The sequence below is a fragment of the Eschscholzia californica genome, unplaced genomic scaffold (assembly GCF_041429995.1).
Source record: "Eschscholzia californica isolate CP2 unplaced genomic scaffold, dmEscCali1.0.p SCAF_1, whole genome shotgun sequence".
In the NCBI taxonomy this organism is placed as follows: Eukaryota; Viridiplantae; Streptophyta; class Magnoliopsida; order Ranunculales; family Papaveraceae; genus Eschscholzia; species Eschscholzia californica.
This window is the reverse complement of record NW_028238198.1, coordinates 18,375,364-18,397,946: the sequence shown is the minus strand read 5'-3', so window position 1 is coordinate 18,397,946 and position 22,583 is coordinate 18,375,364. Positions and strand designations below refer to the sequence as shown.

The 22,583-nt window shown below is 33.9% G+C and overlaps 1 protein-coding gene across 4 annotated transcripts in view; it reads right to left on the bottom strand.

The window, feature by feature from the left end:
* Positions 1-20,585, bottom strand: part of LOC147564824 (B3 domain-containing transcription factor VRN1-like) — a 61,395-nt gene extending 40,810 nt beyond the window's left edge. The window contains exons 1-9 of one of the 4 annotated variants that reach the window (XR_015228153.1): positions 20,237-20,518; positions 19,502-19,862; positions 16,781-17,027; positions 12,623-12,763; positions 11,216-11,688; positions 11,009-11,123; positions 10,728-10,927; positions 9,950-10,352; positions 9,786-9,893 (exon numbers count right to left, since the gene is read on the bottom strand). Coding sequence is in view for 3 of the 4 variants with exons in the window: in XM_086650256.1 (XP_086506382.1) it covers positions 10,029-10,352; positions 10,728-10,927; positions 11,009-11,123; positions 11,216-11,688; positions 12,623-12,743 (1,233 nt within the window). In the remaining variant the exon portion in view is untranslated. Of the gene's footprint in view, positions 1-9,785; positions 10,353-10,727; positions 10,928-11,008; positions 11,124-11,215; positions 11,689-12,622; positions 12,764-16,780; positions 17,028-17,478; positions 18,766-19,501; positions 19,863-20,236 lie in introns of those variants that run through there. The other 3 variants (XM_086650256.1, XM_086650220.1, XM_086650213.1) reach the window with 3 other exon arrangements.
* Between the last annotated feature and the right edge of the window lie 1,998 nt (positions 20,586-22,583).

Here is a 22,583-nt window from a genome sequence, read left to right as displayed (position 1 = left end):
CTTTTCCAAGGTTGTTTGTTTGTCTGCAAACTTGATGTAGATTAAGTTGTAGTTAGTTTGTTGATCTTCCAGCAACCATGAAAATCACATAAAAAACATAAACGAACCACAATTCAAAATCCCTTGCAACAAACAATTATTCCCATACACTTTCTGAAGGTTCCTCCATGAGACGCCAAACTTATCAGAATGCGGATTGTGCTCCCTTTTGTCGGTTTCATGTCAAGGGTTCTCTGGTGATGTTGTTTTTGTTTTGTTGCTTTGCATTCTTTGTTTTATGGTTTTGCAAATAAGACTAAAAGTACTCAATATTTGTTGGCACCACTAAAGTCAAGATCATTAAGAAAAACTATATGAAAATTTACCAGTAATAATAGCTAAAAGGAAGACCAATACATAGGTATAAAATTGTGAAATTTTAGGTACCATGGTTCGGTAGGAATGTAGGACAAAAATCAACTGATTTACCTCTTTCACATCGTCGTGCCATATTTTTTTGGTTTACAAACGAATATTACAGATGAGAAACACAAACATTGAAGACAAAATAAACATAAACACAGAATTAGTATGGACACCTTGAAATGAATTCTGTTAGGTTGAACCATCATCGAATCGATCAAGAAATTGTACTATCGTATCTACAAACTTGAAACAACTTTGATGAAGAAATAAACACAAACATTGAACTATAAATAAAATTATTACATGCACCTTGAATTCAACTCTCCAGGTTGAACTAACATCAAATCAATCAAGAAATAGCAACTAAAAAAACAGACTTATAGAAAAATATTTTATGCTTGATTTCAAAGCAACTTCAGATTAGTGTTAACCAAATCAAAATAAAGATAATGATGCTAAAATTTTTGAAAGAGGAACTGTGTAAATTACCTGTGAAGATGGAGGAGAAGATGAAATCATGCAAATATATGAACTATAAATAAAATTAATACATGCACCTTGAATTCAACTCTCCAGGTTGAACTAACATCAAATCAATCGAGAAATAGCAACTAAAACAATGCAGACTTACAGAAAAATATTTTATGCTTGATTTCAAAGCAACTTCAGATTAGCCTTAAACCAAAACAAATCAAAATAAAGATAAAGATGCTCAAATTTTTGAAAGAGAACTGTGTAAATTACGTGTGAAGATGGAGGCGAAAATGAAATCATGCAAATATATTATTATAGATTGTTGTTCAACCTCCCTCCAATAAGATTTTTAACTAAAACTCCCTTCATTTAGTTTGTAACTGAAATCATTTAACCAGATTAAATAGAAAATGTGAGAGGTTGATTAGATAGGAAGAAATTTAGTTTGTAACAACCAAATTAATGATTTTTTAACGTGAATCATAATTGAAAATGATCTAAAGGATGTACTAATGTTGATTTCTTAACGTGAATCATAATTGAAAAGGATCTAAAGGATGTACTAATGTTGATTTTACATAATAGATTATGGTTTAATGGACACGATTTAATCTAACTAATCTGACCCAAAACAGACTGCTGGATTTATCTCATTGTTTGTCTTTGTTTGTCCCAGTCAGCACTCATCATTCTATCTATATAACAAATGACATAGGTTTTCTGTATAACAAATTACATAAGTTTTTTGCCATGTCATAACTTGCGTCTATAAATCTCGGGCGTCCGATTTTTTTTGTAAATCACGACCCTTATTTTTTTGGGTCCGTGGGTATATAGCCCAAAATAATGTTCAAAAAGGATTTAGGGTCCAATCTTCCCAAAAAATGGATTTTTAGTCCTTTTGCTCTTGGGACTAAAAACCCTTAATATATATTACATAATTCCTTCCATGTCCCAGTCTTTTTTCGTGGGATTTTAATATGTGGGGCCGGACAAAAATTTCAAACGATTTAATGTACCTTGATTTTAGGATAAATTTAGGAAAAAACGGATAGATTCTCACGAAATTTTCTCTCTCTTCTATAATCTGTTTAGAAACAAAATCCAAACTCTTGCAAATCAATTTTCTCTCTCTTCTTTACAGATTTAATATGGAGATTTATTAGCCAAAAATATGGAGATTTATTGTAAACAAATGGATAGAAACAAATCATAATTTCTCTCTCCTCTAAACAGATTTGGAAATCAGATTTTCTCTCTCCTATTATCCGAATCAATCAGAAACCAAAATCCCAACCAAAACCAAAACGTCATCACCACGGATATTTCTAAATCAATTTTCTCTCTCTTCTTTACAGATTTGGAAACCAAATCAATTTTCTCTATCTTACTATGTAAATTTTTTTCGATTCAAAACAATGTTCTCTCACTTAACTTTCAGATTTGGAAATAGTATATAATCTAGGATCAATTTAGCGTGATTTGGGGGTTAATATACAAAACATATATGTCACTTTCTCTCACTTAACTTTTAGTTTTGGAAATAGTATATTTTTCTGGGAACATTAAAGCAGCATTTATTTTCGTTTTTACTCATACATAAATACTCATCGAATACAAATTATGAAATAAATACGTAAATTATGTATTATTTATGACGAATAAACCATCATTTGTCAAATATACAACGTAATTTATCAAATGTATTTGGGTCTTGTTCAGTAAATTACACATAATTTCTTTTACATAACACATCGTTTACATTCTGTTACAAAAAAACGTACAAAATCTTCTCTGGTTCAATAATGGTGCCCATCCATGTTGCCCTATTGCTTGGAATGCTAATGGAGGGGGCCGAATATGAGGCTTTTGCAAGGAATCATGATCAAGATCCATTCAAGTGTGCATTTGTTATGAAATATTTCGAGGAGCCAATCAAAAAGTCAAGTAACAAGAACAAGAGTATTTCAAGTTTGATTTGCTTATTTTGATTTGATGATTCTGACTGGAACTCCATCTGTGATAACAAATGGAGAGAGATTAATACATATAAATTATATAAAAAAGTATATTATTTACAATAAATTACATGAACATTTACGTAAATTATATGTAATTTATTTCAAAGTACACGGGATTTACATATATAAGCGAAGTTGTTCTAATAATGAAACGAGTACTGTTTTTGAGATTAAAGCATAATTAATGTTCCATATAATATTCATGATATTCGTGATAAAGTATATATAATTTGTCAGAAAATACATATATCATGTTATCATTTTGAAAAACATTGTACGGGAGATGTTTGCATAATTTACTATAAATTATGGTAATTTATGATAAAGTACATGTACTGTTAATTCTGTTATGAGGAACCGTACGAAAAAAACCACGTTTCATAAATCCGTACGGATTGAAAACCAGATCTGAAGAAAAAGTACGAATATCATTAGGTTTAAACTACATATCTAAAGATATCTGATATGATGATTGATTGCAACAATAAGTATACTCAATTTTTAGGAATTAGTAATGAAGGATTATCTCATCAATATCGAAATCATTAAAGAAACTTTTAGAGAGAGAAATACAATAATAACATACTCGATTTGAAACAGAATCATTAAAGAAGAATTTTGTTTACCTGATTAACAATTAAGAAACTGATTTTGAAAAACTCTAATGAATATGAAACAATTTCTTTGTTTTGATGGAAGATTTTCAGTAGATTAAGATGTAGAGAGAGAGAATCAACTACTATAAACAGAAATAGAATCACAAAAACTTATATTGATTTATGTTTTACCTGATTAACTTGATATGAAGAGACATAAATGGAAATGGAGTTCTGAGCTTGTGTATTGGATTAGAAGACGAATGTTTGAAAAACAATCTAATGAAGATGAAACAAGATTTCTGAGTTTAATGGAGGTTTTGTTATGTGAATCGGATTTAGAGAGAAAGAATAAAGAGAATTCGGTTACTGAAAATAATAAATCACGTTTCTTTGTTTAGAAACGTGATTGGAGAGGGAATGTGGGAGATAAAAATGGAAGAAGATCTTTATGGATTTTGAAGATAAATTAGTTATAATATATATTTCTTTGTTTAAAAACGTGATTGGAGAGAGAATGTGGGAGATAAAAATGGAAGAAGATCTTTATGGATTTTGAAGATAAATCAATTATAATATATGAGGAAGGTTATATTAGGAATTATGATTTATTTGGTATTATAGGGATTTGTGTTTTTTCTCTAGATGACACCAAATGGACTAGATATCCATTTATATTATTTTTTTGGTTTTGAAACCCTTTATAGGATTAGAGAGGACTAAATGTCTTATTAGGGCCCGTTTTTTGGGCTAGAAACCCAAAAATTCTATTTTTTTAAGAATCTTTGAAAGTTAAAGGTGAAAAGTCAAAATAACTACCCACTTCCTATATTTCCCACTCTTTTTTTTTTCTCTCTCCCTATATTCTCTCTTTAATTTCACACTATTTCTAGAGGACCAAAGTATGTCCATAATTCCGCGTAAATGATTATAGAAAATACCGTGCCCTACGTGCACGGGCTATACCCTAGTTTTATATTATATATATATAAAAATAAATTTGTAGATGAAAAATATGGCAGAGATAGACGTGTCATTGAGGCCTTACATGTTGTAAGACTTAAGTGTTGGGTTTTACACCCGTCTACTAATGTTTATAGCGGAATTAAGACGTCATATGTCTAACATTAGTATTCCCAGGAATACATACATAAGCCAATAATACTAAGTAAGTAAAACTAGTTCGATGATTACCTTAATCGCTAGTTTTTCCCTCGAACCTTTCCAATCGCTTTTGAGAAGACCAAGAGCTTCAAGCGTAGCTCCTCTACTTGGAACACGAGCAATCAACTTGATCTCCCACCTTGTTGTTAGCTAGAACTCCAATGGTGGTTGGATGAAGAACTACTTCTTCTTTGACTAGATAGATAGTTGGGAATTAGCTCACTTTCTCCTCTCTACTTGATATGGTAGAGTACGAAAGCTTAGAGAGAAATTTCACACCTTATTCTCTGTCCTAAGAGTCTTTATATAGAACCCTAATAAGAATCCACCTCCAATTAGGTTCCTAAAAGACCCTTTAGAATAAGATTTAAGGAAATTGCCGAAAATAACAACTAGTTGATATTTTCTCAATTCCTTGAGGAGGTGACGTCCAAACCCAGCCAAAATTGGCAGATTTAATGTTCCTAATACGAGGAACCGACCCTCCAATTTTCAGCCCAATCTGAGCCCTAAAAGTGCTCCAATCGGTTTAGGCATCAACCCCCGTTTTTGGGTTTTTTGTACTATCTTTGTCTAATTTCTCTTTAGGCCTATGAGATATGTTTATGGGACACTCCCATGGTTATATCTCACTCCCACTAGTCATATCATTTGATCAAATTGACACTCTTATGTGTAACCCGTTGTAGGATCCGGTTGAAGTTAGCCGCGAATTACGAAGTAATTCGACGATCATGGTTGGTTTCTAGCTTAAACTCCACGACCCCTAAATCAACCGGACTTGATGATCTTCTTCATCAATTTTCATATCCGACAAGTTGATCGCATTGCAACCTTGATCGAAGGACATCTCCTTTATTAAGATCGATCACCATACAATGTGACAGGTCCATGGTAATTAGAGTGTACTCTAGATCCTTTTTTTTCTTTGAGAAATTGACCACGATCTACGTTATATGTGACATTGATGCATCATGAAGATTTGATAAGCACGACAACCGTCCAAGTTAAATTTATAATTAAAGAGGTCTGGAGCCCAACGACATGAAAGATACCTAAAGCCCGACATACTAACTACATTATTTATACTTATAATAACCCGCCTTCCGTGGGGGAATCGAACCTAGGAATGTAAAAGGCCTTTTAACTACTAACCAGTAGACTAGAATACAGGGGGCCACGTAGAAGCAAGCTGGCTTAGGGGGGGGTAGTGGTTGGGGATTTGGAGGGACATGACAATGTCCCTCAAAATCTGTGTTATTGGTTCGAGACATTTTAAATGTCTCCAAATGTCTGTGTTATTGGTTGGGGACATTTAAAATGTCTCCAAATGTCCGTGTTATTCGTTTGAGACATTTCAAATGTCCTGAAATGTCTGTGGTATTCGTTAGAGTCACGAAATTAAGGACATTTCAAGACAAATTGGTTTTGGAGACATGTGAGGACATTTTAGGTTGTGTTTGATAGCAATGGGTGGAAAAGAAAAAAAATAGGGAAATATTTACTCCGAGAAACATTTTCTTCGAGAATCATTTTCTCCATTAATATTTTCAAATTTTTTACTGTTTGGTTCGTTAAGGTAAAAAGAAATTCCAACTTTCTAATTTTTGCAATTTCTACCGTTTTGTTCACAAAAGAATTATTCCCATTTTGCTTGTAAGATGTATGTAAGTGATGCAAAAGTATAGGAAGGGTTCTCCCATTTATCCAAAGAGAGACCAAGTGTGCCAGACTCTTAACAACCTATTCTTCCATAAAATTTAAGACCTCTTTAATATTGAGAACGTCTTAGCCTGGGTCCTCATCTGTTTTTCTTCATTGGTTGAGCAGTAATGACCTCCATTGATGATTTGGAGCTCTAAATGGTTCAGATAAACAGAGTATCAATTCAACCTAGTAAGATTTTGGAAAACAATATGCACATGGGTTTATGGGCATCACAAATTCTGAATACTTATGATTGAACCTCAAATTGTTTGAAGTCGATTGAACCTTTCTTCTTTTCTTTTTTCATCATCTTCTCTATAAACAAAAGCTGAAGGCTTTCCCACTATTATTAATCTTTGATGATAATCATTTTGAGGGGAATGATCAAGATCAAACATAGCATCATCAAAGATTAATACTTAGATTCACCTTAAACTTCCATTTTTATAAATGATTCTAGTTGTATATCCGATGTAACACAGAATCATAAGAATTCAATACTCAAAATAAATACTTACAAGGAGAGAGAGAGTGGGAGGAGGAGAAGAGAATGCCCCATTCAACTTATTTTGGTGAAACAAATATGAACTCCCATCACCAACTTCATCAGACAACTTTCTACATAGGCTCCTACTCTATATATATCTAGAATTGATTCATGGCAATTGATTCATTCATGGAAATTGATTCACGACATTTGATTCATTCATGTCAATTGATTCATTCATGGCGATTTATCAATGAAGATTGATTTCATATCACCAAAATTAATCAATATAGACTGATTACATGAAGAGATTATTTGTCTTTTCTTCTCTTTAATTTCTTTTGTTGAAAATGGCAGAAGGGTTTAATAGTAGGTTGTTGGCAGAAGAGACGTGTTAGGAGAAAATCTTTCTCTAATAAAAGATGGGTCAAGAGATTCCCTGTTTTTGGGGAAATATGAGAAAAAGAAGGTCACGTGAGGGCATCTTACACTTTCTCTAAACTGGCAACCAAACACCTAAAAATATCATTGTTTGGGAAAAAGTTTCCCTTTTCTCCGAGAAAATTGCCTATCAAACAGACCCTTAGTGTAAATTTGGAGAGCTTTTGGAGAGAAAATGTCTCTCAAAATATGGAAGACACTTGTGAACATTTCATTAAGAAAGATAAAAATAATTATTATTATCAAATTATATTAAATAATTTATAATAAATAATATATAAAAATATTAATTATTATAATACTTTATTATAGTAATAATGATATTATTGTCATTACTATATTATACTATTATTATATTATTATAATATTATCTTATTATTATATTACTATGTTATATTATTATTATCTTATTATATGTTACTATATTATTATATTATTATATTATATTATAGTAATAATGATATTATTATCATATTTACTATATTATATTATTATTATATTATTATATTAATATATTAGTATACTATATAAAATAATACATATTTACCAATTGTCCATCAATGTTCACAGATATCTACGGATGGCTACCAAAGTCGAAAAATATATTTTTGAAATAGTGGTTCAAATATATTATTTCATATGATTAAACGATAATGATAAAATTAAATAAATAAATGTCCACTAATTGTCCATAAATGTCCTCAGATATCCACAGATGTCCACAAAACTCGAAAAATATATTTTTAAAATATGAGTACAAATTATATTATTTTGTATGGTTAGACAATAATGATAATACTAAAATAATAAATGCCTACCAATTGTCATCCATGATGAGAGTACAAATTATATTATTTTGTATGGTTAGACAATAATGATAATACTAAAATAATAAATGCCTACCAATTGTCATCCATGATGAGATAATAATAATAATAATAATAATAATAATAATAATAATAATAATAATAATAATATTAATAATAATAATGATAACAATAATAATAATAATAATAATAATAAAGTAACAATAATAATATCCACTACACATTTTGTCCATGGATTCAATATGTTGAAATGTCTCCAAAACATTTTGTCTATAAACCAAATGTCTTGAAATGTCCATAAAGACATTTTGTCCATGAATCAAATGTCTTGAAATGTCTATAAACACATTTTGTCTACAGACAAATGTCTTGAAATGTCTATAAACACATTTTGTCTACAGACAAATGTCTCGAAATGTCTACGAGACATTTTGTCCACGAATGTCCTTCTAAATCCCTATCCACTACCCCCACCTTATTTATGGGCAGTAAATTAGTGCTACGTCATTCAAGCTACTGCCTACTGGTATGTGAGTACAAGCTACTAATACTGTTGGGACGTCACCAGGCAGGCACTGTGGTGCACCGCAAGCTAGCTAGGTTAGCCAATACGAAGGTTTCGAATATCCATCATAACTTATGGGCTCTGTAAGATATACTAGTAAGGATTTGGGTTTCTCAGCCCAAATTTTCACCCCTAGGTAGGGGTTCTTAACATACATTATCGAATTACAATTATATTGGACGATTTTACTTTCTTCTTAGCATACTATCTGTATATAGAGATATAAACATGGCGGGATAGGAGTATGTGTGATTTCTGTCTTTTTCATTCTTATCAGTTATCCAAATATTTGTGGTTTTTTAGTTTTATTTTGGGGCTCAAACGACGACTAATTCACAAAAATAGCCGCTTAAAAGTGACTAGCTTCCTAAATTGCTCCATTGTCGTATCTATGTTCATCAAAGAAAGGTTGTTGGTCGGCCAGTTACCACTTACCGGCACCCCACTATCAAGAAAAATAAAATTAGGAAGTCTATAGTGAGTGGGTCATCTTGAAGGAGTTCAATTCTTTCTCTTTTTTGAGAAAAAGAATAGTATATGTTAGCCGAGTGCTGAAGCACGAAAGCAAAAACTACAAAATTATCGGAAATAGGGAAACTTTACATATTAGAAATTACAGGCTCCAAGTTTAGCAAAAAAAAAACCCAAAGATAAATTCTTAAAGTACCTAATCAGCAATCCCCGACTGAAAATGGTGGACTTGATTGACATAACAACTCTAGCAGAAGAGTTAACTACATAATGAAAAGACAATTATTTCTCTCTACCTACATAAACCACCGAATGGCAAAGGTTGTTATCCATCGAAAGTCTGGTGCTGAGATGAAGTGTGATGTTTATCTTAAGAAATTAAACACCCTTCTCTAGTAAGTTCTTTTAAAACCATAAGGCCGAGAAGTGTCAAGCGGACAGTGTCACTATAACGTCTCCCTATAACATCTTAATATTTATTAGTGTCGAAAAGACACTGAATGAAACTACGTATCATTTGCTCTAGATAAACAATTCTACCTGTTACGAGAAAAAAATAACAACAAGCTGTTCTATTCCATGGTCTCTCTATGGCAGCTCAGAAAAAAAATTGTTCAAACATATTGATTTCCAAATAAAAAGAAGGCCAGAATTAATTATTATTGTAAGTCGGCTAGGTGACATGCTGAGTTCCATCACTGAATCAATTATACCATAAACAACAAATATTCAAATCTAAGAAACAGAGTTCAAACCAAGTTCCATAGAAAAATTGTTTTAAACATTTCAACAAGTCAAAACACATAAATAAAAAGGTTCCACTTTTAAGTCATAAAATAAGTAACAACTCATTTTTTCAATCTTCTGACATCAAGTGGCCTTCTTTCCATTCCTAGCTCCATTAATTCTTTTCCACATCATAAGCGGGGTAAGCACTTCGACAACCCGGAAGATTGTAACCTTCAACTCTGCTGTTCTCTGCTGTATTTGCTTAGAAGGTTCAAAGGCACAGACATCTCCCAACTCCAAACTGTTCTTCTTGACAAAATCAGCCCACCTTGAACCCACAATGACTACACAAGTATTGTTTTTGTAGAGTTTGTAATTGAAACTCCATGTCTTTCCATCAACGGTAAGGTTTATTTCTGTACTTTCGCTAAAAAGGTACTCCTCCGCGAAGCTTGTTGGGATTGTCTGCATAATGAGGTTATGATCAGAAATCGTAGTTTCATTAACATATCTCTAATCATATATGTTACTTGTTGTTAAACCATGGTCTCTTCCCAAAGAGACACTAAGTAGTTCGACTCCGGGGACTGAGACCAAGGCAATCCTTTCCCTAATTACACTAATAATAGAGGTGAATTTGAGCAGAGTTTGTTCAACTTAGCTTGGGCACGGCAGTGCCACCGGGCCCAAGACTGAGCCCAACCTGAGTCTCGAGTAACTAACGTAGTTATCGGGTTGTTTGACTACACAAGTGAAAAAGCAAGCATCTGCAGAATAGTCAATTTGTACATAGTCGGGTAAAAGTATTTCAAAGAATGAAGTAGAAACTGAGAAGCTCACCAAACAGAATCTGCGAGATACATGCGTCTCACACATGATTACTACAAAGTGTGGCTTATTACTTTCTTCGTATGCTGCTGCAACTCTTTTTTTGAGACTTCTTTTTTTGGGACTGCTTTTTTTGCCTTCACTTACATCTCCTCTGCTCGATACAGAACGTTTCGGATATTTAGGCTTTGGTTCCACATATACTTCTTCATCTGAAACATTTTCATTGAAAGAATCAATCAGAAACTTCAAATATATTTGTATACAGTAAATAAGAAAGAATAATATTTGACCTGCGCTCATTTCTGCTTCCACTATTGCACGGACAGAAGCTATTGGTTGTGTTTTCGCAGCTCGACTTGCTAGTACTTGTGGTCCTTCCACAGATAGCTCTCTGTGTTGCTCCTTCTGTCGGTTTCCAGGATGAATAACTCTTTCAGAAGGTCAAGATTATATGATGTACGACTAATTGAAGTGGATCTTATAGTGAAGAAACTTACAAGTTGGAGATGGGGATTCTTGGGTAGAACTGCTATGAAACGCAATGACTTGAACTTATTCCAGTATATGAGTTGATCGGCTAAATCTGATCGATGGCTAAGTCGGGAAGCTAAAGCTGACGATTGTTTCATCCTTGCTTTCTTCAGTTCAATCCTAGTAGATCTCCTCCCTCGGACTGTCCAATTACATACCTCAAACTGTTCATGTTTGCTAGATTCTTCTGATGTGTTATCATCAATATAGGCAACATCGATCTCTTCAGATGTGCTATCATCAACATAGGCATCATCGACCTCTTCAGATGTGCTATCATCAAGATACGCATCATCAATCTCTTCAGATGTGCTATCCTCAATATATGAATCATCCATCTCTTCAGATGTGCTATCATCAATATATCCACCATTAATTTCTTCAGATGTATATTGAAAACCTCTTCCTCGAGATTCACGCGCACCAATTTCCCTTCGACCTGTAAAACAGAGTCATGTCAAAAAGGCTATTTTCTCTAAAAGCTCGAACATGTAGGAAGAATCTCCAGCGAAGACTTCCAGTTATACATTGATCTGATTAATTACGTGAGAAGAATTTCCAGCGAATTACAGTTTAAAATAAATAGGAAGTCAACCAGACTATAGGAGAAGAGATATAACTCGTAAATTTCAAACAAAAAAGCAAACGTAATTAATCAGGATCAATGGATAACTAAAAATTAATACTTGAATAGATAACCGATCAAAAAACTTTAAAAACACACCAAAACTAGTAAAACTTACAGTTCAAGGTATCTATTTACCCTAAGACTATATTTAGATATTAAAACATTACCAACACAACGACCTCCAAAAACTCTCTTTTTAAGAACTACAAATTTCATGGCCGATAGAACCCAATCCTAATAAAGCAACAAGTTCTAGTAAAAGAAACTGAAGTAACTTTTAATCCTCAAATGGTTTGCCCTTGAGACTTAAGAGAACTTGATTCTCATCACAGAGGGAGTTGCTTGTTTTATACTTATGCAGATGAATGGAGTGTGGCCCATTCCAGTAATAGTCTCCCACTGCTAGCACTTGGTTTCTTTTTATTTCTCCTTTTTACGCTAACAGTGGAAATTCAACCATCGACCATACCAAGCGGCCATTTTCACATTACGTGAATATGGAGGTGGACTCACTATCCCTAATAAACGAACACATAAATATATCAAGCATATTATTAACATACAACATCATGAAAATATAGCATACCTTCAGCAGCAACCATTTTCTCGAAGAACTCAAACTTATTAAGTAACTGAATTATCATATTACGTGAATATGGAGGTGGACTCACCATCCCTAATAAACGAACACATAATATATATCAAGCATATTATTAACATACAATGTCATAAAAATATAGCATACCTTCAGCAGCTACCTTTGCTGGTACAGCCTTGCAGGTTGACCTATTATGACCAGACTTACGGCACTTAGTACAGGTCCGTATCTTAGCCAAACCAACTTGCTCATCCCTGTCTCTCATCATCTCTATCTCCGGCCTTCCTACTGCCAAATGAATCTTGATGTCATTAGTACGAACAAAAAATTCCAGATAAAGATAGTGACCCATATAAACAAAAAAGGTATAGAATGAAAAATATAATGAAATACTGAATCATGTATATCTCTCTAACCAACATCAAGATTTAATCCCAATTTATCATGAAATCGTGAAGTTGAAACTTGAAACATGTTTTTCTAAGCGAGATTCCCATAAGTAAATGTTTTCTTGAATTCAATGGCAATACTTCATTTCACGCTTCCTACTCTTCACAAATTATTTTGTTCCAATGATTCTCAATACTGAAAGTTCCAAAGACCAAATCCATCCAAAATTGAAATCTCATATCCAATTTCCAACTCTTTATTTCTTAATCTGCAATTTCCCCTTCTCGTAGAAAACCTAAAAAAAAATCTTGACGATCCTAAACTATTGCCCAAAAGAAAGACATGACAGAATGTAAATAGTCCCTAATTTCTCAAAGATAATGTTTCATTTCAATCGATTTTACCCAGACACTTTCCCTCTCTCATTTCCACTACACAATCTCTTTCGAAACACAAACAATCCTAAATTATTTAGACAAATTAATAAACAAAAACAAATAAAATAAGATCTGGATATGAAATCAATAATTTTACCAATTCTGCTTGATATCAAAGAGATATACAAAGAAACTAGAAAACCACGCTTGAACCTTCCCCACCCAATTTCTACTAAGTGATAACTCTGATAGTTAAACGAACAACTTGGTACCTTGCTTGATTTTCAAAAGATCTTCCCCTTTCTGCTACTATTTGAAAGTAAACAAGGTTTTCATTAACGATTGGATTCTCTCTAACAATAGTGTGATATGCATATATATAATACAACATCAAAGGTCACAGGCGGACATTTCGAAGCTAGGTTGGACCGGTGTTGACCAGGAGAATATTCTGGAAGGTTATGTTAAGCAGGGGGCCAGGGCCCAAAGTCACCGAAGCGGCTGATTTGGGCCCAACATAATAAAGGGCCTCATGTTTTGGATTTTTTATGCGAGTCTTGAAATAGAAGTTATATTCCAATCTAAACAAACGTATAACATGATTTAAGGTAGCTCAGTCTTGAAATCTTATTCAATTTTTTCAAGCATGCCTTATATAAGGCCCCAATTTTTAACTCTCTTGGAGCCTCCCAAATACTTAGGTCGGCCCCGATTTTATGTATCCATAACTTACACAATAAGACAGGTTATCTGGTGGGGACTCTTTACTCACAGTGAAATGTAGCACTAGAGTTGGGATCTTTCAGTTCTAATGTTCGGAAGAAAGATTACATGAATTTAATCCTCTTGAATGGGTCGTAAGGCCACATTGAGGAAAGCCTAGCATAGAAACTAACAAGAATCCCATTATATTTCTATTTTCTTTACTAATTACCATCAATTATTCTCGTTTTTGAGATAGGAATAAGCGTTATTTGTTCCCATGTTTATCTCTAAATGCTTACTCCCTTAGAAATCGGAATAGAAGCTTAGGACAGGATTAATTATTTCCTATAATGGCTCAAAGACTCACATCAATCTTTAGTTGAACATGTTTTTGCTAATAAACTTGAGCGTTTCGATATTACGTAACCTATAAATAACTTTTTCTACATTTAATTGGTAATCACATTTTTACTATTTAGAGCCAAAGACCACAAGAAGAATTATAGCACCCGATCGGATGTATAGGAAATCGTGAAACCCCATAAACAACCTCATTCAAATGAAGTCAAGACTTGAGGAGATGAAGACACATTGCCCCGGTCGTAAAACGATTGACCAAATTCACCAACCAATACAAAAGTAACAGCTTGATGTACTAATTGAACGCACACAACGAAGATATAGGGAATCCAATGATAGCAAACAGCGAGAGAGAAGTTCGTTGTAACTGGACGCCACATGTGTGTTCCATAACAATGGCTATATATGGTGCCACTTTGTTAGCTCTCATCATATCTTATTGGGTGTGCGCCCTTGCTTATGACAAGTAGACCTTTTGGCCCCTAGTTAGTCCATGTCCAAATATGCCATTTGACCTTTTTTCTAAGATTCCATTTATTCACCACGAATGTAACTTTCTTACATTCCATGTTAGCCCTTAAAAATAATTGTTATGTCTCTTTGCTTTCTCTTGCTTACGCTTTCTCTCAACCCGTTTTCTCTCCCTCTCTCTCTCTCTCTCCTCCCAAGCACAATGAACCTTCATTAATGGAGGTCCAATCCTTTGACCACCACTACTCTTGAATTTTGCAACACAACCACCACCTTGAAGTGTTATTTAACTACATATAACCCATACCTCCGGCACGAACACTTTCATTATGTATTTTACGTACGTAGATTACTTGTGTAAGAGGATGTTAAAGTTAAAAAATATACACGGGTGAGAAAGAAAAATAAAGATAAGAAACTCACTTTGCATCGGTGATTTTAAAAAAAAATCACAGCAAAAACTACTTACGTTAGGGATAATATAAAATCGATCTTCATGAAACATAAATTGATGTATTATCATTTTTCTCTATGCGTAAATGTCTTCTAATTTCTAAGTTATGCAACAGAAGAGAGACATGTACATAGGTTGATTATTGGTGAATCCCCCTCCTTTTACAAAAATGTTATTTTAGGATGAAGTTTCATTTTTATTTTGGCCTTAGTGAATGAAGAAATAACTAATGATTGAATACAAAAAAAAAAGAATATATCAATTAGTAAATATAATTTCTATATAAAAATGGTATTTCTAGTTGCTAAATTTTAATGAATATATCTAATCAACTTCTTACGGATACCCGAATAGAAATAAAACATGAAATGATTCAGCAAAATATAAATGAATCTGTCCATACTAAATCACTGAAAAATAGTAATAACAAAACTTTTCTGATTTACCTGTTTGTAGTAAATTACTATTATGTTTTGTAATCATCGCCATAAATCTAAAAAATTTCTGTTCTAATTTTTATATTTGAATTCTCACAAATGAGAAACCAAAGTGGGCAAACAAGAGGTAGGTAGCTATGCGTAAGGCAACATTAGCTGCATCTGATGGGTATAGCGCTACACGGGTGGTTCAAGAGCCTAACAAAGTTAAGTTAGGAGACAATTGAATTATTATGAGTATGAGGTAACTTTCTTACATTGCAGGTTTGTCCTTAAATTTAATTCTTTTCTCTTTCTTATGTTTCTCTCACCCCGTTTCTCTATTTTTCTCCCAATCTCAATGAACCTCCATCTCTGGAGGTTCAATTGTTTGACCACCACCACTCCGAATTTTGCATCACAATCATCTTCACCACTCTATTACTTGACATGTTGTTGCCTTCTCAATTTACTTTAAGGACCCTAAACCTCCCTAGTTGTTCCATTGCCTCTTATTAGTTGTTTACATGAATTTCTTACTAATAGCAAAATAGAAATAAAACATGAAGCGATTGGGACAAATAAATGAATCTATCTATATCGAATCACTGAAAATTAGTAATAACCGCACTTCTCTGATTTACCTCTGTCAGTAGTACATTACTAATATGTAGTTTAGATCATTGTTATAAACTTAACAAGTACCAAACGTAAAAACTCTAAGTATTATAACGATATATAACAGAGTTAAACAACCAAATTTAATCTTGTGATAAAATATTAGTTTTCAATACGTAAAAACAATACACTGGTGCACAAGCTTTAGAATGTCTGTCTAAGGAAAGATGATCTCTTGGTCATTGCGGTTTGAGTGCAAAGTGTTCAAGCTGAAGTTATACCAAATCAATTGGGGTTTGGCAGAAAAGCAAACCAGTTTGATTTCGTTCGGTCCAATTTATGCTCACCCCTGACACTAAATACTAACATAGTCTTTTCTTAATTAACGAAGATAATCTAACATAATTTTAACTGAAATAAAATCTATTTGTTCCAGAGAGCAAAGATAGTATTTTGATAGGTATTAAGCGTATAATAAAACTGGATTAAAATGGTTTTTATAGTGGACGCATACCTGTGGCTAGTGTTAGATGGAGTCTTCCGATGCTTGGGCCTTGGTTCTTGGAGACAAATACTCATTGTCTTTGTTTGCAGTCAATCTACGCTATCTAATCAACCTTGAAAACGTTCATCTCCACAAATGCGGCTATGTCGGATTGGACGGCATCAATTACAATCCAACCGAGCTATTAGACCATGTATAATCATCATATAAGATCACAGCTGATGGATAAAAGCACATCACAACTGCCCGATCACACCTGAACATAGAAAAAGTATTAGACGTTGAGGAGTCCTTGAGGAGATGCACATACCAAAATTGCGAAGTGCACCACAAAAGTAACTAAGCCTAAGTCCTCTGTAACTCGCAACACCTATAAAGCGAAACACCGTTGCTATTAGCTCAAACACTTTAGGAAAATCAGTATTCGCTCACTCATAATATATAAATGAAAGATTAAATTTGACATTTTGAACTGAAAATCAGTATCCAATTCTCTTCAGAGATCTCACATGTACCCTTTATTAGTGATTTCCACGAAAACCACCAAGTGTATGGTTTTTTAATATCAAATAACATCTTCTATATGGTTCCAAGAAAAACTAACTCCATAATAAGGTTATTGAGTTTGTATGAACAAATGAGAAGAATGTTTTCTATCAAGTTAGGGTTTTTACAGTGTTAAGAAACCAAAACAAAGTCCTACTTACCTGATTGAAGAATGTACTCAATCTGTTTCTGGCGGTTGCTCTTCCATCATAATGCTCACTCCCATCTCATCTACTGGGTCTTCCCTCACTACCATCTTCTTTTTGCCCCTTAGTCCAATAAGGCATTTGACCCTCCTTTTTAAGATTCCATTTATTCACCACGAAGTAACTATCTTATATTCCATGTTTGCCCTTAAATTTAATTGTTATGTCTCTTTGCTTTCTCTTTCTGTCGCAAAGATCGATGATGAATATATTGATGATAGCACATCTAAAGAGATCGATGATGCATATATTGATGATAGCACATCTAAAGAGATCGATGATGCATATATTGATGATAGCACATCTGAAGATATCGATGATGCATATATCGATGACAGCACATCTGAAGAGATCGATGATGCATATATTGATGATAGCACATCTGAAGAATCAAACGAACATGAACAGTTTGAGGTACGTAATTGGACAGTCCAAGGGAGGAGATCCACTAGAATTGAACTGAAGAAAGCAAAGATGAAGCAATCACGAACTTCGGCTTCCCAACTTAGCCATCAATCAGACGTTGCAGATCAAGATCAACTCATATACTGGAATAAGTTCAAGTCGTTGCGTTTCATAGTAGTTCTACCCAAGAATCCCCATCTCCAACTCGTAAGTTTCTTCACTATAAGATCCAATTCAATTAGTCGTACATTATATAATCTTGACGCTTAAGTTTGTTATGTTGACATTGCGTATATGCAGGAATTTCCAAAGAAGTTTGTAGAGAAAATGAAAAATAAACTCTCAGAGACTGTGGAGCTAAAAGGGCCAAGTGACAATATCTGGAATGTTGAGTTGGCAAGAACTGACGATAATCTCTTTCTGAGAAACGGGTGGCGTGAATTTGTGGAGGATCATAAGCTGAAAGAGAATAACATCTTATGTTTCGAGTACAAAATGAAGTCTCGTTTCGAAATATTGATGTTTGACGAAAGCCATTGTGAGATTGAAAGTAGTCACTTTACGAGGAAATCCAGTGGCCAAAAGGCCTTATACAACCATATGTCGAAACGTAAAAGAAAAGAAAGAGATGTTGGGACTTCTTGTGTTCTCTCAATCAGTTTCTCTCTTTTTCAATCTCGATAAACCTCCATCAATGGAGATTCAATTGTTGACCACCACCACTCTGAACTTTGGATCACCATCATCTTCACCTCCACTTTAAAGCATTACTTGAAGTGTCGTTGTCTAATCAATTCAGTTTAAGTCATAAACCTCCCTAGTAGTCTCCTTTGCCTCCTATAAGATGTTTAAATCAATTTTTTACTAATAGCAAATGAGAAATAAACCACGAAACGGTTGGGACAACATAAATGAATCTATCTGTATATCAAATCACTGAAAATTAGTAATAACTGCACTTTCTTATTACATCCCTTAGTAGAACATTACTAGTATGTTTTTTAGATCATTGTTATAAACTTAACAAGTTACAAATGTAAAACTTTATGTATAATAACGATATATAACAGAGTTAAACAACCAAATTTAATCTTGTGATGAAATATTAGTTTTCAATACGTAAAAACAATATATTGGTGTACAAGGTTTAGAATGTTTGTCTAAGGAAGGATGATCTTTTCTGGACCAGGGTGTTGTGCTTGTGGATTATGTCAATAGGTCTTGATAATGCTCAAAGAAGCCATGTCATGAACTAGTATAGCATATGATTGGTTGTTGTGGTTTGAGAGCAAGTGTTCAAGCTAAAGGTCGTGCCAAATCAATTTAGTTCGATCTGGATCGGCAGAAAAAAGCTACCCAGTTTAGTTTGGTCCAATATATGCTCACCCCTAACACTGAATACTAAGATAGTCTTTCCTTAATTAACAAAGATAATCTAACATAATTTTAACTGAAATAAAATCCTTTTGTTCTGGAGAGCAAATATAGTATTCTGGTAGTTATTAAGTGTATAATCATACCTAAGATGGATCTGTAAAACTGGATTAAAAGGTTTTTATAGTGGATGGGATACCTGCTGCTGGTGTTAGATGGATTCTTGTGATGCTTGAGCCATGGATCTTGGAGGCGAATACTAATTGTCTTTGCTTGCAGTCAAACCTACAATATCTAATCAACCTTGAAAACGTTCATCTCCACAGATGCGGCTATGTCGGATTGGATAGCATCAAATCCAATCCAATCGAGCTATTAAACCATGTATAATCATCATATAAGATCATAGCTGATGGATGAAGACACATCACAACCGCCCGATCACATCCAATGTAGAAAAAGTATTAGACTTTGAGGACTCCTCGTCGAGATGCACATACGCAAATCGCCAAATGCGCCACAACAACAACTAAGCCCGATTCGTTTGTAATTCGCAGCAACTGCAAAGCGAAATACCATTGCTATTAGCTCAAAAACTTACGGAGTCGATATTCACTCACTTATATTTTCTAAATGAAAGATTAAATTTGACATTTTTAACTGAAAATCAGTACCCAATTCTCTTCAGAAAGCTCAATTATACCCTTTATTAGGTGATCTCCATGAAAACCACCAAGTTGTGTGGATTTCAAAAATCAAATGGCATCTCCTATATGGTTCCAAGAAACTTAAAGCAAACCTAAGTTTGTAAGAAAGTTCTTTGGTTTGTATGAACAATTAGTGCAATCAAAATTGAGAAAAATGTTTTCTACCGAGTTATTAGGGTTTTGACAGTGTTAAGAAACCAAAATGAAACCCTAATGTTTGAGTCTACCTGATTGAAGAATGTTCTCTGATCCGTTCTGCCGGTTTTTCTTCCATCATCATCATGCTGTTTTCAAACCTTCTCCGGCACTGTCCCTTTCCTCGCAACCATCTTCATGATTAAGGGTTTACCATCTTCCCTCACTACCACTTTATTAGGGGGCTATTTTGGAAGATGTTGGGTCATTTTGGTGAATCAATAACAATTAGGGAGTCAAAATAAAACTAATTTTGGAAATAGGTGGCAGTGGCACAGCAAGTTTTGAAAATTAAATTTTGTATTAGATCCTTCCAATTTCTCCATGGCCATGGAAGAAACATAACTCACATGGTAGATTTTCCCCAATTTTTCTTTCGTTGTATTTGGTTGTTCAAGATTAGTCGAGGTGGTTGTAGATAAATTTGAACATCAGGGAATGAGAAAAATTCTCCGAGAATAAAGATATAGTCAATAAATATTAACTCACAAATATATTTTTTTTTTTAATCCAAAAATCGACTTGATTAAACATTGTCCTCTGATCTTCAAGCTCTGAAGATCCAATTGGATGTACATCAGCCTCTACTTCCCCCTATATTTTGAGGGTTTCTTTATTCACTCAAACTTTCTCCCTTTTTGTATTTCTGAACCTCAAAAAAAACTAACTAAGGTTAAGGCAGAAAAAGGTTGCTCCTTTAATAATTCTCTCACTACTCTCTTACCTCTTCAATTAGTTTCTTCCTCGGTTAGTCATCCAGGGCGGAACACACTTATTAGTAAGAAGATCCAACGACCTCTTAAACTTCTTGTTTTTGGAATAGTGTTGTTTTGATTACCCAATTCTGAACCGTTTCATACTTTTTAAAATGAAACCCTAGATCAGTATTGAGGACTTCCTACTCTTAATGGGTTGAAATTTATCTATATCTCACCTGTGTGATTATTGGTTTTGGACTCCTCGTGCTTTAACGTGAAAAAAATAGGGTTTTTTTGGTTCAATTTAAGATAACAATGATGAGAATTGAAGGATTGTGGGAAATAGTTTGTTGATTTAGGTTCTACCCTTTACTAGGAATTTTTCATTCATCCAATTGGTCCATTCCTTCTTACTGTTATGTACATTTCTCTCTATATATATATGTATACATATATATATTTCTGCAAGAGCTTGCTTTTTGATGTTTCAACAACTAGAGTGATGCAGGGGCACCCGGCGTGGAGGCTTTTTCCATGGCCAAACCGGGCCATAGGCCGTCCGGCCATGAGGAGTAGTTTTTAGGAAGTCCCAATTTTAGTATGATTCTTAGAGAATCTAGGTTTAGGAAATTATGTTATTTTAGTATTTCCAATAATTGGAAAGGTCCAGATTTGAGTCTAGCTATTTAGGAAGTTGCAGTCTTTTAATTATTTAGGAAAGTCTAATTCAAGTCTATCTAGGAAAGTCCAAAATCCTATAAAAGGATATCTAGTTTGTCCATTATCCTCAGATTGAAGAGAAAACCCCTTTGAAGTTTAATAAAGTTTAGTATTTTCGAGTTATTTCATCTTTATTTTATCGTTCTTGTTAAGTTTATTCGTCTTCTTTAATTCCGCTGCGTTTCTACATCATGTGGTATTCAGAGCCACCAGAGTTTTGGGCGAATGATTCTGGAATTTTTTTTCCAAATCAGTTAATTCAGAATCGGTCATATTCTATTCCTCAAGAGAGTCATAATCAACTAGATTATGCTCATCAAGGGATAACGAATCAATGCTTATGCACATCTTGTTTTTCTCCAAATAACTCGTACGATTATCATTGGAATCCTGGAGAAACCTTAAGAGAAAACCCATCACAACCTCCATCTTTTTATTATCCGACATCAACCGCACCACCACCACCACCACCTCCGTACTCTAATTATACACCACAACCTTCTCCTTATCAATACCAACCACCACCAGTGTTTTCTACACCATCACCTCCATCTTATTACTACTCTACATCAACCCCATCTCTTTCATGTCCTCCACCATATTCACCAACACCCCCATCTTTCTATTATACACCAACATCACCCTTACCACCACCTCCATACACTTATAATTCACTACAACCACCAACGCCGACAGAACCATCTTTTCTTGACTGTTCCGCGGCACCAACACTTTTGAAGCAATCCACATCGTTGTCCGAAGAAAAAGTCATTGATGATAAAAAGAAAAAGGATGATTCGATAAAAATACCCATTGAACGAGCTCTCAAATCGGTAAACACTACTGTTTCCACTACGCTCACTAAAGAGAAGACTCCAACTTTCGCTTCCGAATGGGACAACATTAGAGAAGGTTTATCTTCGGTTTCGATGTTAGAAGAAGCGTTTGTCGAATACAAGAG